The 10,966-nt window shown below is 34.8% G+C and overlaps 1 protein-coding gene across 1 annotated transcript in view; it reads right to left on the bottom strand.

The window, feature by feature from the left end:
* Nucleotides 1–10,966, bottom strand: part of ENOX2 (ecto-NOX disulfide-thiol exchanger 2) — a 90,415-nt gene that overhangs the window by 74,024 nt on the left and 5,425 nt on the right. The window contains 1 exon segment of the mRNA XM_011384242.1: nt 4,789–4,923. Within this exon segment, the coding sequence (XP_011382544.1) occupies nt 4,789–4,923 (135 nt within the window).

Consider the following 10,966-nt stretch of genomic DNA (forward strand, 5'->3'; position numbering starts at 1 on the left):
CTAAGTTAGACACTGTCCTGATGATGATTATGTGTCCAAGAGGATCAGCATCCATAACAGTAAGGATTTGAGCTCTCTGGGGGAAATCAAGGAAGCTAATGTATCAATTGTTTTTCATTAATCCTAAATTCCTTTTCTATTGTTACAGATAGGTCAGATAAAACAAGACAAAGAAAAGTCTGCTGGCTCAGTAGAAAACCTGGTAAGGAACAGAAAAGTAACTGACTCATCAATAGTGATCTCAGGGAAAAATTCCATGTGATTCATTTGCTGCTTTTTCCCTTTTAAAGAACATCGATGAGTGAGAAGAGAAATAGAGGCATGTTTTATCCCATTCGGTTAAAACATTACTTAATAAAGATAGCAGGCACCCTGTTTCCCAGACTTTAGCAAGAAGAAGAGTAGGCAGCATTAAAATGTAATACCAACTTTCCATTTCTTGGACATCCAACTAGATTTACAGAGAGCAGTCATCAGCATTGTCAGACACACACTGCTCTCTTCACCTGCTATTGTCCAGTGCTTCTCCAGGGAAAAAATTTTGTCACTGTGTTCGTTATACTTTACTGTTGTTAAGAATACAAATGAGACAGAACATTAAAAATTCCGCCCAAAAACTGTTAGAACTGACAAAAGAATTTAGTGAATTAGCAGGATACAAAATTAATATTCAGAAATTGGTTACATTTTTATACACCAATAATGAACTATCAGAAAGAGAAATTAAGAAAACAATCCCATTTACAATAGCATCAAAAACAATAAAATATTTAGGAATAAATTTGTCCAAGGAGGTAAAAGACTTGTATTTGGAAAATTATAAGTCATTGAAGAAACCAATTGAAGAAGATACAAATAAATAGAAGCATATACCATGCTCAGAGATAGGGTGAATTAATATCATTAAATTGTCCACACTACTCAAAACAATCTATAAATTCAATACAATTCCTATCAAAATACCAATGGCATTTTTAGCAGAACTAGAACAAATAATCTTACAATTTATATGGAACCATAAAAGAAACCAGTTGGCTACAACAATCTTCAGAAAGAATAATGTTGTAGGTGTCACGCTATCTGATATAAAAGTATACTACAAGGCTATAGTAATCAAAATAGCATAGTGCTGGCATAAAAACAGACACAAAGATCAATGAAACAGAATAGAGACCCCAGAAATAAATCCATACCTATATGGTCATTTAATCTATGACAAAGGAGACAAAAATATACAATGAGGTAAAGACAGTCTATCCAATAAATGGCGTTGGGAAAACTGGACAGATACATGCAAAAAAAAAAAAAAAAAAGAAAGTGGACCCACATTTTACACAATATACAAGAATAAACTCAAAATGAGTTAAAGACTTAAATAGAAGTCCTGAAGCCATGAAACTCCTTGAAGAAAACATAGGCAGTAAACTCTCTGACATTGCTCTTAGTAATATTTTTCTGATATGACACTTCGGACAAGGGAAACAAAAGAAAAAATAAATAAATAGGACTACATCAAACCACCAACAAAATGAAAAGACAACCTAATTAATGGGAGAAGATATTTGCTAATGACACATCTGATTAGGGGTTAATATCCAAAATTTATAAAGAACACATACATCTCAACACCAAAAAAAAAATATATATATATCCAATTAAAAACTAAGCAGAGGACTTGAATAGGCATTTCTACAAAGAGGACATACAGATGGCCAGTAGAACTATGAAAAGACGCTGAATGTTACTAATCATCAGAGAAATGAAAATTAAAACTACAATGAGATATAATCTCACACCTGTCAGAATGGCTGTCAGTAAATCAAAAAGCAAGCATTGGCAAGGATGTAAAGAAAAGGGAACCCTCATGCATTGTTGGTGGGATTGCAAATTGGTGCAGCCATGTTCTAATCTTGACAGTTAAACTGCTTTCCTAAAATAGTACACAGGAGAAAAATTAGTTCACACATAACTCAAATGATTTTACACATACCTTTACAAAGTATGTCAGTCTAGTGCTATTGCTGCATGCACTTTAAAGACAAGAAGGACACTATTGAACTAAATATTTTTTTTAAGGTTTTAAAAATGTCAAGTAACTTATCCTGGAGCATAGCCAGGATATGTCAAGTAACTTATCCTGGAGCATAGCCAGCATAGCCATTGAATCACAAGGTTGAAGAAGACCCTGAGAAACCATTTCTTCATAGTCCTTAAGAAAACAGGAGGTGGGCAAAGGAGGCTATAGGTATAAATTAAAGTCATTCTTGAGGTTCCAAATGTCTGGTTGGAGGTCGATGTGGGGAACACCCACTAGAGGTGACAGTGGCAGCATAACACTCAAATACTTTCAATTTAATTGGGAGTTTAACAACCATTTGAAGGAAGTATGTCAGTGTTTCCATCTTAAAGAGAATGTAACATTACTAATAGTAATAATAATGATGACAGTTAACCTTTATTTGGTGTTTATTATATGCCTAGCATTGTGCTAAGTATATTATTTAATCTTCACATCAATGCTATGAAGTAGATACTATCATAATCCCCATTTTACAGATGGGGAAACAGGTATGATAGGTCAAGTAACTTGCTCAAGATCACATAGCTAGAAAGTGGCAGAGCAAGTATTCAAACCCAAGATAGTCTGTCTTCTAGGCCCGTGTTGTTAAGCACTAAGCAAGGCACTGTCTGCAGAAATAGCACTCTGAGCTAATGTTAAAAAATCCTACCCCAATTTTCTAGGTCTGATATTGACCCAAGTTCAAATTTAGAGCCTGTAATGATGGCCTCAATATTTTTTTTTTCTCTCAGTGCTAGGCCTGTTTTGCTCCACATTATAGATGAATAGCTAAGCACTGAAGATTATTTTGTGGGCATAGATTTATGTTTAGATGTGATGAATTGCAAATAATCTGATGTAAGCTAACATTTAGTCTCCTTGGTATCAGAGCACATCTGGCCTCAAGATTTTTCCTAAGATATATACTTATACAGTTCAGATTTCCATAAACTGGTAATATTGCAACCAAATCAGATTAGTCACTCTAGACTGTAAGAGATTCTGCCTCAGGACCACTCTATAAAATAATATATTTTTTAACTTAAATTCTATTTTAATGAAATAATAAAACTAAATAAAAACCCATTGTTTCCTTTATAAATATTTATGAGAAATATATTAATAATGTTTTTAAGTATTTTAGTAACAAACATTTTTCAGTACTATGTGTCAGGCATAGTGCTAAGCACAATTTAATTCTCACAACAACCCTAAGATTTAGGTACTATTAGTCTGGTTTTATGAATGAGGAAATTGAGTTCATAGAAGATATATAACTACCCAAAATGATGTAGTGAAAGAAGCAGGCTTGGAAGTCAGGCAGATTGACTCCTGAGTTCTGAGTTCTTAATCACTATGCAATACTAGCTCCTGTTGTAATACCCGTTGATCCCAGATTAGCTCCACTAGTTATTTAAAATCCAAGGAGATCCATGGTCCAATCATTCTAGCTCTCAAAGGACCCTTGTTTCTCATTTCAATCATAGTTGGTCAAATGGAGTAGAGCGTAGTCTAGTCACCTACAACCCACAGTATGAATTACAGTTTGGTGAAACCGTTCTTTGTCTCTGCCACATGTAGAATCCAAGCTCTTTTTTTCTCCACTAATTTCTCATTCATATATATATTTTTTCTTCTATTTGGCTGCTTTTATGTATGTTTCCAAGCTTTCAATGTAATAACATTTCTTAGTTTATTAAGATTTTTATTATGTATCATTGTTGCCTACCTTACTTTATCCCTATTATAACCTACAAGGATTTGAAATCTCGTCTGGAATTGTGAAATTATTTTGGAAGAGGTGTGAGTAGCTAACTATATAAACAAATAGCACAACAAAATGCTTGCACTCTAAATTAGTTTCTCAAGTTTAATGTGCTTGTAAATCACCTGGGGATCAGGCTAAAATTCAGCTTTTGATTCATTATGTCTGACTTGGGGCCTGAGATTCTGGGATTCTTAACAACTCCCAGGTGATGCAGACCATGCTTTGAATAGCAAGGTCCTAGATTGTCTTCATCCTGCCATGCTTTTAAGTAGGACCACAATTAAATGACTCTTGGGAGATTAATGTTTATGATGTTTAAAAAACCACCCCAGGCTTCTCAGGATGGCAATTCCCCAATATTTTCGCAAACTCATCTTAATGGTTAATAGCTCTGACAGTCCAAGAAGATTTTTTGCATCTAATCTAAACCCTTCAGATGCCATGGCATTTTAATTTTGTTTTTATCTTTAGTGGAGATGGAGTACTCATTCTCTCATGGGTTACTTTATTTTAAAAATTTGAAAAGTTATTCAATGTTAACAATAATCTTTGGGATATTCTCACTGTCTCCTTTCCTTCTCTTTAAGAATCTAAGATTTTTGGGATGTCTCGGTCAGTTCTCATTCCAGCTCCTTGTTTATTTGCCTCTTCTAAGAAATCCATAAATTAGACAAACTTTGTAATTCCTTGCCAAATCCGGTTCATTTTTATTTCAATGAGTTATTTAAATGTTTGATGACCATATCCTGAATCAGATATACCCCCAACTTGCCCATAGTGCAATAAAGAGTATACTAGTAATTACTGGCTACCCAGTATACAAAGCTCATATTACAAAAATGCATACTCTAAGCAGAATCTGGTAAACATCAACTTCAAAATAAGTTGTATCATACTGTTATATTTATGACCACATGGTCAATAAAAAGAAATACTTGTGAGGTGATTAAAAATAGCATACTAGGTAAAATTGGTTGTCCAGCAATTCCTAGTGGTGCCATTCCAAGATTATTCATTGCTGTGGCCCATGTGGTTGGATCAGACATAGACAGCATCACTGCAGTGGAATCCACATTCATAGTTCTACTATTATCAGCTAAAAAGAAAAAAAAAAGCAAAATAACTTGTATTAAGGTTTCAGTATCTCAATTACTTATCAATATAAACTCTGGCAAATGCTTTACAGAAATTGACTGATGGACAAGTGGTGGATAAGGCCTAATTTATCTTTACGAGGTTTAAAACAATACAGCGTGAACTGGCAGGAAGTCATAGAATTTGAAAGCAGTTTACCAGATGGCAGTTTAGTATGTTTCTTTCTCTCTTTCTCTCCTTCTTTCTCTCTCTCCATTTCTTCCTCTCACTCCCTTCTTCCCTTTCTCTTATTTCCTTTCCTCTTTTTTTCCCCCATAAAGACTATTTTTAGAGCAGTTTTAGGCTCATAACAAAATTGAAGGTACAGAGATTTCACATATACTCCCTGTCCCCACACATGTATATCCTCATTTATTGACATTGCCCACCAGAAAAGTATGTTTGTTATAACTGATGAACCTGCATTGAAACATCACAATCACCCAAAGTCAATAGTTTAAACACATTAATGTTCATTCTGGTGTTGTACATTCTATGGGTTTGGACAAATATCAATCATTATAGTATCATACAGAGTATTTTACATGCCCTAAAAATTCTCGGTGGTCCACTTATTCATTCCTCCTCACTTCCCAACCCCGACAACCATTGATCTTTCTTACTATTTTCATAGTTTTGCCTTTTCTAGAATATCATATAGTTAGAATCATGGAGTATGTAGCCTTTTCAGATTGGCTTCTTTCACTTAGCAATATGCATTTAAGGTTGCTCTATGCCTTTTTATGGTTTGATAGCTCATTTCTTTTTAGTGCTGAATAATATTCTGTTGTCTGGATGTACCACAGTTTACTTATCCATTCACCTACTGATGGACATTGAGGTTATTTTCAAGGTTTGGTAGTTATGAATAAAACTGCTATAAACATTTGTATGCACTTTTTTGTGTGGACATAATTTTTCAACTCCTTTGGGTAAATATGAAGCAACACAATCACTAGATCATAAGAGCATGTTTAGTTTTGTAAGAAATGGTCAATCTGTCTTCCAAAGTGGCCATATCATTTTGAATTATCTTGAGCAATGAATGAGAGTTCCTGCTGATCCACATCCTCATCAGTATTTGTCTTAATTTGCATTTCCCTGATGACATATGATGTGGAGCACCTTTTCATGTGCTTATTTACAGTCCGTATACCTTCTATTGTGAGATGTCTATTAAAGTCTTTGGCCCATTTTTTAATCAGGTTGTTTGTTTTCTTAGTGTTGAATTTTAAGAGTTCTTTGTATATTTTATGTTTTTTTTTTAAGATGTGTATTTTGCAAATATTTTCTCCCAGTCTGTGGCTTGTATTCCCATTCTCTTGACATTGTCTTTCACAGAGCAGAAAAATTTAATTTTCATTAAGTCTAGTGTATCAATTTTTCTTTCATGGACTGTGCCTTTGATGATGTATCTGAAAAGTTGTTGCCATGTCCATGGTCATCGTAGTTTTCTCCTGTGTTATCTTTCAAGAATTTTATAGTTTTGTGTTTTACATTTAGGTCTTTAATACATTTTGAGTTAACTTTTGTGAAGGGTATAATGTTCGTGTCTAAATTCATATTTTGTGGATGTGGATGTCTAATGTTCCAGCACCATTTGCTGAAAAGGCTATCTTTACTCCATTGTATTGCATTTGCTTCTTTGTCAAAGATCAGTTGAATCTATTTATGGGGGTCTATTTCTGGGTGCTCTATTCTGTTCCAATGATCTATTTATCTATTCGCTCACCAATACTGCACTGTCTTGATAACTATAGCTTTATAGTAAGTTTTGAAATTGGGTAGCCTCAATCTTCCCAGTTTGTTCTTCTCCTTCAATACTGTGTTGGCTATTTTGATAAATTTTAGATTCGGTTTCTTGATATTCAAATAATAACTTCCTTGGATTTTAATTGAAATTGCATTCAAATCATGTTGGGAAGAACTGATATCGTGATAACATTGAGTCTTCCTATCCATGAATATGAAAAATCTCTTCATTTATTTAGTTTTTCTTTGATTTTTCTCATCAGAGTTTTGTGGTTTATGGTTTTTTTTTTTATCCCAAGCATACACACCACAGGAGATTGAGATGATAAAGAAGTTTCCCATTCTTCTCATAGTCTAGTTGAATATGATTACTTCAGTAGCTTACTTCCCAACTACCATGCATGCAATGCCCCCCCCCCCAAAAAGATACAAGGGCTTCCATAGTAACAATAAAAATTAAAAATTATATTCCTGATTCAATTTCATGTCCTTGAGGAAGTACTATTGAATAGAACTGTACATACAATCAACAGATATTATATTAATCAACTGAGTAATATTGGAGTTAGAGGGATACCAGAGAATAAGCAGATAGGAGACATAGTCCATGCCTTCAAAGCTTATATAATCTAATTGAAGAGACTAATAATTATAGTGATGATGATTATTATTATCACTACTCTCATCATCTCTATCCATTACTACTGCTAATTTTAGAACACCTGCGATATGTTAGATAGTAAAGCACTTGGCATGCATCATTCTCATTTATCTTTCAAACAACCCCATGACATAGGAACTATTTATGTCTCCATTTAATATATAACAGGTTTTGAAAGGTCACACATATTGTCTAAGGTCATACAGGATAGGTACTTTTAACCACTATGTTTTACTATCTCCAATGAACAATTAGAAAACAATGAAAAACTCAAGTGGTATAGACCAGAAATGTTACTGAAATTTAAGAAATGAAGAGCTACTGTGGCTTAAGTAGGTAATAAAGGCTTCATAGAGAAGATAGGATTTGAAAGAATGAGATTTCTATAGAACTTGTCTTGAGTGATGGGTAGTTATTATAGAGATAAATAAGAGCGGGTAAGATATCCCAGAAGCATAGATGACATAAACAAAGATATTGAAGTGTGTTATACATGCATGTGCATGTATATACTTCACAGTTGAGAGAGATATAATCAAGTCATCTTAGCACAAAGACTTTTATTTTAGGAAATTTTACTCCAACTATTGCTATTCATAGAAAAAAAACTTTCCATGGTTTTTCTCCCACCTCCAAATATGCACTCCTGTTAATTACACGCCCAAACACAACTCTGTTCTAACAGTAACTTGCTAACATCTATCACATGCTTTCAACCTGGCAATATCAGGGGTGATCCTTGGCCAGATAATTTATACAAGTGCTATTTTGGTCACTGGTCAAAACAAGCAAATGTAGATATCAAAAAACATTATTCTAAAATATTAGTTTTTATTATTCTCTTATGTTGCCTATGCCTCTTCTCCCACCTTAACAGAATCAGAATGATTGATGGCCCTAAGCATTCATTACTGCAGTCAGAAGGAACATTTCAGAACTGGCGATTTCTCCATAAGAACTCTTATATTCACACCAAATTTTCACTGCTCCTCTATGAAGGCATATAAGAAGGCTAGAAATACCCTCCTTGTAAATGTTACCAAGAAAACAAACATGGGGCATCAAATATCTTTGGGGTCAAGAGTTTATATAGTGATTATTAAGTTCACCCGGACTCCCAATACCAGCCGGAGGAGACAAGATTTTGGGGAATGTTATAGCTAGAAGGGACCTTTAGAGATTACTGAATTGCTACCCTGAATTTCTCTGATGGCTGCAAAAACACTCGCAGATGAAATAGTTAGGTTTAGAAGGACTGGGCCCCAATGCCAAAAATATTTTTTTGCACAGTTTGGCTACTCATTGGCTTTGCAGTCCAGGAAAATACAAGAAAATCAGGAATTGTTCTCAATAAAGAATTTTGAGATGAAAGAATGGGAATTTACAATGTATGAAACCAGACACATTTTGAACTAATTCGATGGGAGTGGAGAGAATGATCTAAATTATCAGATTTATAAAGGACAGTATTGTTATTTTCAAAATATATATTAATTAAAAGTGCCTGTGAAGTGATGTTAGAACCATGGTGGAGTGTCCCCAGATCTCTCCCCTTGAAACAACAATAAGATGAACATCTAAAACTCAACAAAAACACCCAAACTGCACACCAGCATGTCTGAGTGTGAGATCTGTGCATAAGAGCTACCACAGGTCAGAATCCTGGAGTGGGGTGGTAGATTGAGAGAAACAAAGAAGCTGTCTCTCTCAGTTGGAACTCCTTGTAGAAAGAGGGGAGAGGAGAGAAGGTGCGATGGGTTCCATGAACAGCCTTAACTGACAGAGCTGTGAGCTCCACAGGGCCAGTGGCCATGCCCACGGTTCAGAGCAGAAAACAGAGAAATGAAGATGGCAGAGAAGCAGGCACAGCAAAGAAAAAATAGTTGATTATTACCAGCTGGGTTGCAAAATGTGAAGCTGAGCCACAGGCCCAACCCCCAACCCAGAGTTACCTTCCTCACATATCCTCCAAGAATGAACACAGCTGAGCCCCAAGGGAATCTGAGCAAATGCTACTGAAACTGTCACTAACACTGACAGGGACTGAGACTGAGAGTAGTGAGTGTTATTAAACATCTGTAAGGGAAAAAAAGGCACTATTAAGGCTTTATAAAAAGCAGGGATCCAAGAGGCTGAGATGTCACTTACTGGAAATGAAAAGAAAAATGCCTTCTTTCCTACAGGCTAAAGAGAGTCTTTTATATAATAAATCTTTCTGCAAAAAAGCAGAATACACTTCCATTAATCCCCAGGCAGATAAATAGTCCATTAAACACGAACAACCAAGTGACAAGGCATTTCAGAACAAAAAAGAAAAATCTCCTGAAAATAAGCTTACAGACATAGAAATATGTGACTTAAATGACAGAGAATTTAGAGAGGTACTTCTGAAAATACTCAGTGAGTTCTGAAATGAGTCAGATCAACAATTTCAGGAATTGAAAAAAAAACACCTAGATGAGCAGAGCGAGGAGATTGAAACTCTCAAAAAGAACAGAATAGATCTTCTGGAGATAAAAAAAAACACACTGCAAGAGTTGAAAAATGAAATAGTAAGCTTGGGAAATAGAGTCGAACAAATGGAGAGAAGGATCAATGATATCAAAGACACAAATCGAGAAATAAATCAGAAGGAAGAAGAGAAACCGAATTTTGAGATGAAAGAATGGGAATTTACAATGTATGAAACCAGACAAATTTTGAACTAATTCGATGGGAGTGGAGAGAATGATCTAAATTATCAGATTTATAAAGGACAGTATTGTTATTTTCAAAATAATGAAAAGAATAATGAAAATAATGAAAGAGAAATACAAGAACTAGTCGATACCATCAGGAGAGAAAACATAAAAATAATGAGCATTCTTGAAGGGGAGGAATGGAGCATGGATTAGAAAGCATTTTCAGAAAAATAGTTGACAAGGATTTCCCAAATCTAATAAAGGATCTGGAGCTTAGAATTCAGGAAGTCGACAGAACACCCAATTATCTCAACTCAAAAAGGACTTCTCCAAGACACATCGTATTAAAATTATCAAAAATCAATGACAAAGAAAGAATTCTCAGGGCAGCCAGGGAAAAGAAGATGGTAACTTATTAAAAAAAAAAAAAAACCATTAGATTATTGTCGGATTTCTCAGCACAAACCATACAAGCTAGAAAGGTGTGGAGTCAAATATTCAAACTATTAAATGAAAGGAAGTACCAGCCAAGAATAATGTAACCAGCAAAGCTCTCCTTTAGATATGAAGGATAAATAAAAACTTACCAGACATACAAAAATTGAAAGAATGCTCCACTACGAGGCCTGCATTACAGGAAATACTGAGAGTTTAGCTCATTAAAACAAAATGGCAAAAAAATATAGGTAACTAGAAGTAAGACAACTAGCAGGCAGATAGAAGCAGAGGAGAGCAACCCTTACTAAGTACAGGGAATTTCAAGCTTAAACAACAAGAGGATTGCTATAGCAAGATAGTAATGAAGGTTCAGCATACATAGGGACAAATTGAGACAACAATGACTGAAAAGAGGAGGATTCAAAGATCCAATTCACAAAACGGAGTGAAGATAAGGCACACCCAGAAGAAAA

Source organism: Pteropus vampyrus, unplaced genomic scaffold (genome assembly GCF_000151845.1).
Source record: "Pteropus vampyrus isolate Shadow unplaced genomic scaffold, Pvam_2.0 Scaffold566, whole genome shotgun sequence".
Taxonomy (NCBI): Eukaryota; Metazoa; Chordata; class Mammalia; order Chiroptera; family Pteropodidae; genus Pteropus; species Pteropus vampyrus.